This window comes from Pseudorca crassidens, chromosome 15 (assembly GCF_039906515.1).
Source record: "Pseudorca crassidens isolate mPseCra1 chromosome 15, mPseCra1.hap1, whole genome shotgun sequence".
In the NCBI taxonomy this organism is placed as follows: Eukaryota; Metazoa; Chordata; class Mammalia; order Artiodactyla; family Delphinidae; genus Pseudorca; species Pseudorca crassidens.
This window is the reverse complement of record NC_090310.1, coordinates 30,346,967-30,361,310: the sequence shown is the minus strand read 5'-3', so window position 1 is coordinate 30,361,310 and position 14,344 is coordinate 30,346,967. Positions and strand designations below refer to the sequence as shown.

The following is a 14,344-nucleotide window of genomic DNA, read 5'->3' as shown; positions in this document are numbered from 1 at the left end:
AAAGGAACACAGGTTCACTGTAGATAATTCTTAATATAAGCAAATAAGAAACCAGCAGTTACTTACCATCAACTCTGTTAACATTCCAGTGTATTTCAATGCAACCTTTTTTCCTGTGCACAATTTTGTTCTCTGCACTTTTTTTTAAAATTGAAGTATAGTTGATTTACAATGTGGTGCTAATTTCTGTTGTACAACAAAGTGATTCAGTTATACATGTACGTACATTCTTTTTAATATTCTTTTCCATTATGGTTTATCACAGGATATGGAATATACAGTAGGACCTTGCTGTTTATCCATTCTATATATACTAGTTTGCATCTGCTAACTCCAAATTCCCACTCCATCCCTCCTCCATCCCCCCCCCTTGACAACAACAGGTCTGTTCTCTTTGTGAGTCTGTTTCTGTTTTGTAGATAAGTTCATTTGTGCCATATTTTAGATTCCACATATAAGTGATATCACATGGTATTTGTCTTTCTCTTTCTGACTTACTTCACATAGTATGATAATCTCTACTTCCATCCATGTTGCTGCAAATGGTATTATTTTGTTCTCTTTTATGCCTGATGTACTCTGCACTTTTAGCCTTACAAGCATATTCCTTCAGCACTCAAGCATTCGGCGAGCTTCATTTTGGTAGCTACTTAATATTCCATGACTTGGTTGCGCTGTATTTTACTTAGCTGCTCTCTCTGCTGTTGGACATAACTTTCAGAGGTTTCCTATGATAACTAACTCTTTAGTGCTTAATCTGAGTCTGCATCTGGGATAGTCTTCTAATGATAGAGTCTTAAGGAAGACATTTATAAGTTGAAGGGTGTGGGTATTTTTAAGGTTCTTGACACTTATTGCCAATTTACTTTCCAAAAGTGTACACCCATGGGTACCCAGGTCCATGGTGTGTTTAGGATGCCTGCTTCCAAAGGGCTTTCCTTATTCTTCATCTGAATACCCTCACTCTTGCACCTCTTTCTGCAGTCCCCTTGACGTTGCTTCTTCTGGGCTGTTTGCCTCTCTCTGTGCTCTCTCTGTTCCCTCCTTGGTCCTCTGTTCACTCCAGCATCACATTCCTCCAGTGAACCTCTTTCATGCTTTAGCATCTCCTTCACCAGTCCATCTATCCCTGAGGCTTCGGATATCTCCTGCATCCCCAGGCACAGCCTCACTAGCCTCTCTCTTGAGCTCTAAGTTTACATTTCCACTCTCCTTTCAGATAGTTACACCAGGACATCCCTTAGGCGATGATTCAAACTCCACGCATGAAAGGGAAGTTGTCTACGTTTTCTCTGCCTCTATCCATCACCCCACTCACTCCACTGCTCAAGGGCACAGCATCCCCAAGCATCAGCTACTCAAGCCAGCCATCTCTGCCCCATCCCAGTCTCCCACTTGCCCTCTTCAGTCCATACTCTAAGGATTTGGGCCTCAACCACATGAGTGCCCCTCACGCACCTGTCCTGATCCAGAACTTCTGCCTCTTGTGCCTGAAATTCTAACAGCTTGTCTCCCCACCTCCCTCCATCATCCCTCTGCTCCTCATGAGGAATTATTTCTGAAACACTAACCTGGTAATTTTCACATCCCCACTTTAAAGATCCTATGGGCTCCCTACTGCCCATCGCCATGACTCCTTGGGTGCAATGCATTCAAGTCACCCAATAGCATTGCCACTCATTTGTAGGAAAACTGACTCTTCTATCCTCTTTCAAGCGAAATTTCCTCAAGCACGGAGTTTCTATTGGATGCTAAGTAGCCTTTAACACCTCTTTAAGACTCTCTGATCTCCTTTTTGAACCAAAGAAGACTTCAGACAATATTACCTTGGGCAGACAATATTACCTAAACAGACACCATTAGCAGTATTTTGTTTTTTCAACTCCTGGCAAAGCAGGTTTCCTGTTTGCAGTCATGCTATAAATCTGCCTTTTAAAATAAATTTGTCCTTTTTTAAAGTGCAACAGTCTAAAAGATTGAGTGAATAACAGTAAAGATGGTACAGACATACCTCGGAGATACCACGCGTTCAGTTCCAGACGATTGCAATGAAGCCAATATCGCAATAAAGCGAGTCATATGAATTTTTCTGGTTTCCCAGTGCATATCAAAGTTATGTTCACATTATACTGTAGTTTATTAAGTGTGTGAGTGCTATGTCTTTTAAAAAGTATATACCTTATTTTAAAAACACCTTATTGCTAAAAAATGCTAACCATCATCTACGCCTTCAGCAAGTCGTAGTAGTAACGTCAAAGATCACTGATCACAGGTCACCGTAACAAATACAATAATGATGAACAAGTTTGAAGTATTGTGAGAATTACTACAGTGTGACACAGAGACACAAAGTGAGCAAATGCTATTGGAAAAATGGCACCAAGAGACTTGCTCAATGCAGGGTGGCCACAAACCCTCGATTTATAAAAAACGTATTATCGGCGAACCACAGTAAAGCAAAGTGTGATAAAACAAGAGATGCCTGTACTTGGTCATGGCAAAAATCGTGGAGGTGTTATTTGCTACTCAGAGTCTGGTCCCTAGACTATCAGCATCGTCAGGGAGCTTGTTAGAAGTTCAGAATCTCAGGCTCCACCCGAGACCTACTGACTCAGAATCTGCATTTTAACAGGATCGCCAGGTGATCCGCACATGCTTTTAAAGGGTTGGGAAGCACCGATGTGAATAATGAACCAGGAAAAAGTCAAAGCTATTTGTCCTTCACGACCTGGCCTCATCCAGTCCTTCTAGATGATTCACAGCCTTTCCAAGGGCCTCTCCATCCCGGGCGCAACTTTCTGCCTCAACCCATGCCATTCCTCTCACCAGAAATACTGTCCTTTTCTCCCTCAACCTTCTCATCATTCAGGACTCAGCTCTAATAGTAAGTTCTTTTTTCTGTTGTTTGAGATGAATTTCACGTAACATAAAGTTAACCACCTAAAGTGGACCATTCTATGGCATTTAGCCCATTGACAGTGTTGTCCAGCCACTTCTACCTAGTCCCAAACGTTCTCGCCACCTCAAAATAAAACTCTGTACCCGCTAAGCAGTCACTTCAATCCCCTCTCCCTGGCAACCACCCATCTGCTATTTCTATGGAGGTGCGTATTCTGGGCATTTCATATCAATGGAATCATACAATATGTGTCTGGTTTCTTTCACTGAGTATGATGTCTTCAGGGTTTATCCGGGTTGTAGCAGGTATCAGTGCTTTGTTCATTTTTAACGGCTGAATAATATTCTGTTGTGTGGGTAGACCACATTTTGTTTATCTGTGAACCCACTGATGGACATTTGGGTTGTTTCTACCTTGTAACTATTGTGATTAGAGTTGCTATGAACTTTCGTGGACAAGTATTTATCTGTTTTCAATGCTCTTGGTTGTATAACCAGGAGTAGAATTGCTGGGTCGTGTTTAACTTTCTGAAGCAATGTCCCTTCTTCACAGAGCTTTCCCTCAACCCTGACCTGCTTCCTCCTGCCCCAACACGGAATGAATTTTGCTGCCCCCTTCTCCCACTGCAATTTCTAAAAATGTCTAGCAAGGCCAGGATCCAAACCCAGGACTTTTGACTCCAAATCCTATTTTTTTTTGCACTGCCCTACATGGCTGACAGTTACTTCCACCTCAGACTGACCTCGTTTTATAGAACAGGCTCAGTCTGGGAGCTTGTTCAAGGCCACTCGGCTCCTGAGTGACAGCTGGTCTCTGGACTCTCAGCTCTGATGTCCAATCTTTGGACACCATGGTCTATACTGTGCTCCTAAATGGACAAACAGGTTTAGAAAAGGTGGTCTCTTCCATTCCTGGCAAGGCTGACAACCTTACAATGCTCCGTCACCGAGAGGGGGTCACAGTCTGTCTCCTCCTGGGATCAGCCAGAAAGGTGGTTCTGCAGCAAGGAACGAGCTCCAGGATTCCTGGCATGGCACATTTATTTTAGCTCTTTATATATATATATATATATATTTTTTTTTTTTTTTCCCATGATAGGAGGAAAGGAAGAAAATGACTCTTTTGTTTTTCTGACTTTGCAAATTCTATGCTGTGTAAGGAACGTGCATGGAGCGGGGCACCAGGGGCGCCAGGAGCAGCGGCGGCTCAGGGGCAGATCCCCAGGCAGGGGGCGCTGGGGAAGGTCTTCCTCATGCCCATGCACTTCTTGTCAATGCACAGGGTGTTGGCCTTCATGGCCAGCTCGTGTTCCAGTCGGCACTTGGTCATGACCAGCAGCTGCTGCGTGTCCTGCGTCTCCCGCAGCCTCAGCTTGAGGGTCTGCACGGTGTCGTTGATGGTGCACACCTCGTTCATGAGCCTGGGGAGAGAGCAGAGGGGAAGGCACGGTTCAGCCAGCCGGGCGGCACAGGTCTCCCTTGTGTCAGGAGCCAGGTGGGAGGGGCTCGGCTGGCAGAGAAGACAGAGGGGGAGCAAGCAGACAGGTGAACACACAGCAGAGCTGCTGAGGGCAATGAGTGCAAAGGGAGAAGTAGATGAGATGTTCAGGAAAACAATCTGGCAGTTCCTCAGTTAAACACAGACTCACCAAAGGACACAGCAATTCCACTCCTGAGTATGTACCCACAAGAACTAAAAACAGACACTCAAATACTTGCACAAATACTCGTGGGGCACTAATAACAAGAGTCAACAGGTAGACACAGCCCAAATGTCCATCGACAGATGAATGCATACACAAAATATGGTCTATCCCCACACTAGGATATTGCTGAGATGTAATGAAAAGAAATGGAGCAGCGGTACGAGCTACAACATGGATGGACCTTGAAGACATGATGCTGAGTGAAAGATACCGACACCAAAGCTTATATATTGTCCGATCCCATTTATATGAAATGATCAGAATAGGCAAATCCATAACAAGAGGTAGTAGATTAGGGGTTGCCAGGGGCTGAAGGGAGAGGGATAGGGAGCGACTGCTAATGAGGATAGGACTTCCTTTTGGGTCAAATGAATGAAAACGTTCTGGAGCTAGCTGCACATTGTAAATGTACTAGGTGCCACTAATGGTATGTTACTTTATGTTGTACGTATTTTATCACAGTTTTTTAAAAAACCCAGATAACAGGGCCAGCCTCATGTAACTAAGATGGTCAGGTGTGATGTCTGCTCTTGGCATCCATCTCAGGTCCCACCTGTGCCCCAGCTGCCGGGAGTGTTGGCTGTTGATGGCTCCTAGGTCCACATGTCTCCAGGGAAGCCAATGGCTCACCAACGGCAGTGGGTACAAAAGGCCATCCCCTGCCTCAGGGTGGAACCAGCTCCGTGGTGTAATTCACGCTCCAGAGTTCCCCGTGGGATCAGGCTGAAGCGGGGCTCCCCTATCCTGAAGCTCTGCTCCTGTGGGACCTTCCCAAGGCACCAGGAAAAGCCTTTCTGAGGAGGGAACGTTTGAGCGAATGAGCTGGCTGTGTAAAGATCAAGAGGGAAGCACTCTACAGCCGCTGATCTAGAGAACTCTGTGCGATGCTAGTAATGTTCTATATCCGCACTGCTGGATCCGGCGGCCACTAGCCACGCGGAGCTCATGAGTAATTGCAATGCAGCAAGATCAACTGAGGAGCTGGATTTTTCATCGTTTTTCATTTTAAATCATTTAAATGTAAATGGAAGAGCCACACCCAGCTGGTGGCTACTGAATTGGACCGTGTGGTTCTACAGAGAAGAGCACATGCAAAATCGATTGGTCTGGATTTTGTTCTCAGGGCAATGGGAAGGCGCTGGTGAGGCGGTGGGCGCTGAAATGGGGAATGATGTGCTGATTCAGATTTAGGATAACCTCCAGGCTGCTGGGTAAAGATTAGATTGGACGGGGATAAGAGTGGAGGCGGGAGAGAGATTAGGGTTATTTCAATATCCAGATTGAGTAGGTTGAATAGAGTCCCCCAAAAGATATGTCCAAGTCTGAACCCCAGTACCTGTGAATGTGACGCTCTTTGGAAGAAGGGGTTTTTGTAGATGTAATTGAGTTAAGGATCTTGAGAAGAAATCATCCTCGATTTAGGATGGGCCCTAAATCCAACGACTGGTCTTGTAAGAGAAAGGAGGGGGAGATTTGAGACACAGAGACACACATGCAGGAAGGTCATGTGAAGACGGAGGCAGATGCAGTGATGCAGCTACAAGCCAAGGACCGCCAGCCACCACCAGAAGCCAGGCGAGGGGCCGGGAAAGGATGCTCTCTCAGAGGCCCCAGAGAGAACCAGCCCTGTTGATCCCTTGATTTCAGATGCTTGGCCTCCGCAAGTTTGAAAAAATAAATTGCTATTGTTGTAAGCCACCCAGTTTCTGGTAATTGGTCACAGCAGCCCTAAGACAGGAATATACCTGGTGATCTGTGACGGTGGGTTGGTTTTGGGGCTGTGCCCTGGGACCCACCTTGGGGGTGGTGGGGAGGGACAGTGAAACTGTGCTCAGGACTGGAGGACACGCTGCTGGGAGGACTTGGGTTGATATCCCAAGGATGAGCACCCCCATGACAAGCCTGAGCTAGAGAGAGGCGACAGAAGCAGCCTGGAGATCCTTCTTTCCTGGGGGCTCTCTTGAGCAGTGCTGTCCAGCGATGGAAATATTCTGTTCCGTGCCCCCGGCCACACGTGGCTCCTGACCACTTGATATGCAGTTTGTGTGAATCAGGACCTGAATTTTAAATTTTATTTCATTTTAACTAATTGAAATGCAAATCTAAAGGGACTTTCAGTCTGAGGAATGGAGGGATGGACACGGAAGGGACCTGCATGCTCAGAGAGGGTCAGGAGAAAAGGGGCCACCTGTGGGAGGTAGAGGAGAAAGACCCAGAGGTGGTAAGGGAGGGGATGGAGGGACAAAGAATGTAATGCATGGACGGGGCAATTAAGCTGCTGCAGAAGGCAGACAGCTTGAGTGCTGTTGTCCGCTCAGTTCCCAACACACGTGCATATAGTTGTGCACACACACACACACACATACACACACACATGCGCACACACACACATACACATACACTGCCCAGGACTCTTGAGCCAAACACGCCTCATCCATGTTCTCTGTCTACACCCCTTGGTGACACAGTTGGTGGACGGGGAGGCAGGGAGTGTGTCCCAGAGCAGTAAGTCCCCCGGGACAACATCTGGTCCCTCCCCTTAAAGCTCGGTTGTGTGTAAGCCTCCCTGGGGTGGACAAATGGGTGATCAGAGCCTCTGCACCAGGGCTGCTGGAGCCCAACCTGAGCTGATGCAGGGGCAGGTGGAGGAGGGGTCAGGAGAGCTTCCCCAACCCCTCACCCAGGACCTGGACCCCACCCAGCCCAGGTGGGGCAGGACCCTGGCCACACGGCACCCGCTTCTGGGGTGAAGACTTTCCAGGCCAGCAGCGGGCTGAGGAGCAGGTAGCCAGGCCTTCAAGCTCAAAGCCAGGCGTCGCTTTGCACCCCACCCCCGACACAGCCAGCTTTTCTGTGTCCCACAAGATTATCTCAGGCAGTAACCGAGGCCGTGCAAACCTCAGCACATGGAACCACCTGGCGTTTTCTCTCCAAATATTTTCCCTCTTCCTTACTTCTCCAGCGCTCTTCTCCACATCTCAGCTCGGAAGGAAGACAAGCCACTGAGTTGTGGGGGCATTTGTTATGCAGCAATAGAGAACGAAGACAGTGCCCCTAGCATGGAGGGAACAGAGCAGCCAAGTGACCAGCCCCAAGTCACACAGCATGTTCATGGGAAACGAATCCCCCGTGGCCAATGACCACTTCCTTCCTTGCCTGGTCATCATCCCATTCCAAACCCCTCCTCCAGACTCACAGATCCTGTCTCTGGGGCTGCATGAGTGTTTTGCCCCTCTCCTGTGAGGAGGCCCTTTGTCAACAGAAGCAGCCCTCCTTAGCTAAGCGGCACAGGCAGGGTTAGGCTATTCCGAGGGCTCTCAGCTGAGAACTTCACAGAAAGGGCGGTGGAGGATGACTGAGGTGTGGGCTGGGCGCCTCTTTCATGGGAGCCTGGAGAGAGAGAGAGTGACGCCCGCAAGGGCAAGGGCCACATCTCTGGGCTGGGTGGTTCCCTCTTGTTGGCTTTTAGGGGACAGCTGGAGGGTTCCCAGAGCAGAACAGAGCTACAAAACCATCCTCACTTAGATGAGAGGGCTGCAGTGCAGGGGGGCGGTCTCCGCGGTGGGGAGGCCATCAAGGGCACCCCAGAGCCCCAGGTCCCCACCCAGTGCCCTGTGGAGTTGTGGGCCTGGACGTCCTGATTGGTGGAGGGTCCGTTTTCCAGACCCAGGCTTCCTGGCAGCTCCAGAGACCCACCCCTCCCCTCTGGCCTCCACCACTCACTTGAACTGGGGCATGTCCCTGCACAGCTCCACACAGGGCCGCCGGGTCCGGCACTCCAGCCTTGTCTGCGCTACCTTCAGCGGGCTCTCCTTGGCCATGATGGACCTTTCCAGCAGCATGATGGTGTTCTCCGTCTGGAAGATCTCCTGCAGCGTCTGCAGAGAACATTTGCGGTATCAGAAGGAACCTGATCTTGAACTTAGCCAGCCATGAGTACCCCCAGAACCGAGTGTTCTCAACAGATGTCACCTCACTGTGGGTGAAACATGCATTCTCCTCCTATCATCACTGGATGCCCTAGATCTGCGAGCAGTTCTAGTTTTCATGGGGCCCCTCCCCTGCGAGAAGGCTCTTTGTGGGTGGGCTGTGCTAACACCCCTCTCAGACTCAGCAGGTCCCAATGGCGAGGTGACATGTGCTCTGTTCCTGACAAGCCTAGAAGCTGTACCTTGCCATGGTGCCCCCCAACATCCTTCCTTTGGCTAATCTATTCGTTTGCTGTCTGTCTCCTTCACTAGCATGTAAGCTCCCAGAGGTCAGGGGCTTTGCCTCGTCCATTGCTGTATCCCCCATTGCCAGGAACAGAGCTTGGTGAGAGTGAGGGCTATCAGATAAAATACAGGACACCCAGTTAAACGTGAATTTCAGACTCACGACAAAGCGTTTTTTATCATATGTCTCAACTACTGCATGAGACATAGTTCCACTAAAAAACCACTTGTCGTTGATTTTGAAATTCAAGTTTAACTGGACATCCTGCATTTTTATTTGCTAAATCTGGCAACTCATAGTAGGAGCTCAATAAATATTCATTGAATGAATGAATGAATGAATGACAGTGGGATCCAGGAGTGTAGATTTTTAGCTAGCTCCCCAATGGTCCTTATGCACACTGACGTTTGGGAACAGTGTGCCCTGAAATTTATCTGGTCCTGTCCATCTCAGATTTTAATGTGGGGAGCAGTACTTACACGTGAGTATGCCAGCACTCCTGAATGCAGTGGGGACTGCAAGTCTAAGACCCCGTCTCACCTTCAGGGACTTTACAGTCATGTTGTCTTTCTCTTTGCCATGAGCTATGAAACATTCACAAATTATAACAGGTACTGGGATGACTATTTTAGCTGGGTTGGGCCCATATTCTATGGGCAACAAGAAACTGCTTAAAAGATGATTTTTTCCAAAGAATTAAAGTCCTGGCTTCCCTACTACCTTAAGAAAAAAAGCCTACAAGGAGAGCATTTCTCTACTTCAAGAGAACAAAAGGATGTCCTTTTCCTCCTGGGGGTGAGATGGAGGCAGAGTCGTCTGAGGGCAGGGGGCGGCACTGCCTCTTTCAAAGCCCACCGAGGAGGAAGACTGACCCCTCACCTGGTCCTCAGTGAGCCACCCAGACCAGAGCGACGCCAACCACACGCTGGTTAAACATTATGCCATGAGAATGTTCTGTGCCCAACACGTGGGAAGGTAAACACTCCAGTAAGTGGGGGGAACACCTCTCCTAGAAGCCCCGGGGATTTCCCTCAGAAACCTGCCCTTTGGGTATGCAGGTATGCAGAGCTCAGAAAACACCACCCCAGAGTCCTGTGGAAGAAAATTGAGCCCTTCTAAACAGGAGAAATGCTTCTCGGCACCACAGTGCCCCGACCTACTACCTAGATGGCCCTATTGGGGGGTACCTACTGCTGGCGTGCAGTGAGGGGGACATTACTGAGGTTTGGGCTGCTGGCGGTGCCCAGCCTGGGATGCTTCTCTCTCGCCAGAAGGCTGCTGCCGGTGGAACCAAAGCCAGTGACCTGTGGCTGCACCTACCTTGACTTCTCCTCTTTGTTCCCTCTCCTGCCCCTCTGGCCCCCAGCTTGGGGCCTGAAATGTTACAAAAGGCCTATCGCTCTGTTTTTAAAAAAAAATTTTATTGTAGTACAGTTGATTTACAATGTTGTGTTAGTTTCAGGTCTGCAGCAAAGCGATTTAGTTAAGTATATTCTTTTCCATTATGGTTTATTACAGGATATTGAATATAGTGTCCTGTGCATACAATAGGACCTTGTTGTTTATCTATTTTACATATAGTAGTGTGTATCTGCTAATCCCAAACTCCTTATTTATCCCTCCCCCACTCCCTTTCCCCTTTGGTAACCATAAGTTTGTTTTCTATGCCTATGAGTCGGTTTCTCTTTTGTAAATAAGTTCATTTGTGTCATATTTTAGATTCCACATATAAGTGATATCATATGGTATTTGTCTTTCTCTGTCTGGCCTACTTCACTTAGTATGATAATCTCTAGGTCCATCCATGTTGCTGCAAATGGCATTATTTCATTCTTTTTTTATGGCTGAGTAGTATTCCACTGTATATACGTACCACATCTTCTTTATCCATTCATCTGTTGATGGACATTTAGGTTGTTTCCATGTCTTGACTATTGTGAATAGTGCTGCTATGAACATAGGGCTGCATGTATCTTTTTGAATTAGAGTTTTCTCTGGGTATATGCTCAGGACTGGGATTGCTGGATCATATGGTAACTCCATTTTTAGTGTTTTAAGGAACCTCCATACTGTTCTCCACAGTGACTGCACCAATTTACATTCCCACCAACAGTGCAGAGGGTTCCCTTTTCTCCACACACTCTCCAGCATGTATTACTTGTAGACTTTTTAATGATGAAAAAGCCTATCTCTTGAGTCTAAAAAAAGGGCTGACATTCATTCACGTGTTCAATCATTTCTTCATTCACTCATTAATTTACAGATTCATTGATTCGCTTGTTGACTTAACTGCTGACTCGGCACCTACTGGGTGCTAAGCACTGTTCTAGGCAGTGGACACAGCAGTGCACAGAACAGGCAGAAAGACCCATCTTCACAGAGTTACATGCTAGTGGATTATTCACCCATTCCTTTGCTCCTGTATGCAACATTTATTCAGCACCCACAAGCCGTTACTACTGTACAACTGCAACCATCTTTACCAGCACAGAAGTTCAAGTTCCTTCCTGTCTGTTAAAAACACATGTTGGATGCCTTTAGTGTGCAGGACATTGGTGGGAGGTACCATCACCTAAGAGGCATCCAATACATTTCAGTGTTCCAGGAACTCTCGTGTGAGCACAGCAGAGGGACAGGGACACAGCAACACAACAAACGGGAGCTCCTGGAGAACTAAAACCTACGAATTATTTTTTCAAACCTGCTGACCACCTGCAGGAGGGTGAGCACCGCCTCCTAACACTTGCTCATCCCCCTTGATTGACAAAAAGCAGCTGGGAAATCCAGAGACTTCTGCAGGCAACAGGCTCCAGCTACATTTTAACAAGCCTGCTCTGCCTTGTGATATGTCTCTTTCTAGCTACTCTCTACTTCTGTCAAGTGCTGTTCGTTTTCCAGCTGTAGAAGTAATATACATTTTTTTTTTTTTTTTTTTTTTGCGGTGCGCGGGCCTCTCACCGTTGTGGCCTCTTTCGTGGCGGAGCACAGGCTCCAGTAATATACATTTGAAACGACTTGATTGAAACAGAAGTATAAAGTAAACAGCAGCCCAGGTGGCACGGGGGTAAAATCGCGAAGGCAGCCCAGGCATGACTGAATTTGGAAAACCCTGTATCATACTGTGTGTCCCCCCTGGGCACCTAGACTCAGCAGGTGAGAGAATTGAGAGGGAGCTGCGGAGCTCGGGGGCGGTGATGGTGGAGGGAGGGTGGTAAGGGGCAAGGGCCACTGTGCAGCCCCCTGCCCCCAGTCTCCTCCTCGGGGCTGGCTTCTGGAGGTGCTGGGGGAGGCGGGGTGGCTGGAACCAACTCTTGGTTTTTCTTCACCACCCGCTGTCCCCACTGGCATTTCTTGAGCGGGCCTGCCTGGGGATTTTCCACAACAGTAGGGTTTTCCAGAATTGGCTGCTCTAGAACCCACTGAGGACTCACAGCCAAAGCAAGTCTGCCCATGTGGGTCTATACTCTGACATAAAGGTTCTCCGGAACCTCCTGTCCAGCCTCTGTCACTCACTGTCAGGGTCCTCTTCCTTGGAAGGGAGAAAAAAGACACACACACACACTCCGTCATGGGGGCAGCCCCTGATGCCCACCCCAGTCCTGCCAGCCTGTGAACCTCCAAAAGCCCTGGGGGCAGTGACTCAGCCTCCAGAAGTTTGAGGAGTGTGACCCCCAAGGGCCAGGAGGCAGAGACCACATGGGCTGACCAGAGGCAGGGGCTGGAGGCAGAATAGCCTTGACCTTCATGCTCAGGAGGAAGTTAGAGTGCCAACACCGAGCTCTGAGCTCCAGGACAGCCTGGTCCCTAGACCCCAAATTCCATGATAGCCCCTAGGAGAAGAACCTGAAGTCTAAGAGGGTGACGCACACATCTCAGCATGTCCACTCCTGGTATGTACTGTAGGAGCGCAGGACCACTAAGGAATGCACCTGTCAAGAAGGTTCAGTGAGCTGGCAGCATCTGGGTGCCCATGACCATGGAGACAGACACATTAAAAAACGGTAAATGAGCCGATGGAGGATTTCGGCAGCCAATAGGTGGAGAGCATTAACCTCACATAGGAACAACGGTGGGTCTTTAAAATGACGCAAGGTGAGAAAGCCGGGAAACAATGAGCTACTTTATACAATCCCTTGTGAGGAAACTAAAAATCCATGCACATACCACGGTCATCCACATTTTGTGAGAACACATTTAAATCAACAGTCCATATTCACTCAATTAAAGAGGTCATATTCACTCATTCATTCATTACAATGGTCATCTATGGAAAGTCATCTATGGGAGAAAGGGAGTGACCACAAAGAGTGGGGATAAAAGGGAATAAAGAAATGAGGGGCTTTGTACAAACATATGTGCAAGGAACCAAGGAGTATGATGAGCTCACCTCTCTTCAACAGGGTCAAAAGGGAAAAAAATCCCCACAATCCTACCAGATCTAAGGTTTCCTTTTAAAATAACTTTTTTAGTTTTTTTTAAGGGAGAAATTCAATTAAGGACAAAATACTATCTAATAGTAAAGGGTATTAATTCTTAAATTGGTTTGCGCATTAGCATTACCTTGAGAGTATTTTAAATTGTGGATGCCTGCCCCCTGCAAGAGGTTCAGATTTCATTGGTCTGGGGTGCAGCCTGGGTGTCAGGATGTTTTAGGAGCTCCCTACAGGTGTAGCCAGAGTCAAGAACCATTGGTGCAGGTGAAACAGAGACGTGCAAACGTTACAAAGTCTCAGAGGAAAGGAGATGGATTACGGACCACAGTTAGGGACTTGAAGTAGCAAATCAAAGCTGTCTGTCTTGGCAGGAAACCCCAAATGGGGTCAAGGGAGTAATTTCATCCGTAGGTAGAAGATATTTTTGGAGATATACATGTGGGTGATCTGTTCGCTATGGGCTTGGGTTTCCAGGAAGGGGTCTAGGGAAGGGGTCGCTGCCTCATCATAGGGTTTTCAAGTTTCTGGGGGAAGTCCGATGTCAGCAATTTGAAACCGTGGTGCTCCAACCCCCAGTCCCACAGCTGAGCCCTTGTCCCACCATGGCTACCCAGGCAATCCAGACCCCTGCCCAGGCAGGCAGGAAGCTCAGGGCACAGGCAGCCTTCCAAGGTGGGAAGGCCTGGGCAAGTTTGCACATGCTCTGCAACTTAGAATCCCTCAGACCCAGGTGCCTGTTACGTGCATGTGCACACACACACACACACACACACACAATGAGTGTCTCAAACCTCCACCTCCCTCTGCAGGGGGAGGGAGGTGGAGGTGTTTGAGACACTCACCCACCTACCTGCCCCCAGAGCTGGTGTATCTCACACATCCACGTCAAACCCAGCATACTCCCACCACAGGGCCTTTGCATGGACTATTCCCTCTGCCTTCCCCAGATATCCTCATGGCTCATTCCCTCACTCCCTTCTGGTTGTGGCTAAAATGCTCAGAAGGCCTTCCCTGATCATTTCCTTTAAAATTATAACCCCCAGGAATGCCCTGGTGGTCTAGTAGTTAGGACTCCACGCTTTCACTGCCAAA

The 14,344-nt window shown here is 48.1% G+C and overlaps 1 protein-coding gene across 1 annotated transcript in view; it reads right to left on the bottom strand.

The window, feature by feature from the left end:
* Positions 1-4,003: 4,003 nt before the first annotated feature.
* Positions 4,004-14,344, bottom strand: part of TEKT5 (tektin 5) — a 38,490-nt gene continuing 28,149 nt past the window's right edge. The window contains exons 6-7 of the mRNA XM_067705121.1: positions 8,328-8,482; positions 4,004-4,319 (exon numbers count right to left, since the gene is read on the bottom strand). Of these exons, the coding sequence (XP_067561222.1) occupies positions 4,106-4,319; positions 8,328-8,482 (369 nt within the window). The 3' untranslated portion in view covers positions 4,004-4,105. The remainder of the gene's footprint in view (positions 4,320-8,327; positions 8,483-14,344) is intronic.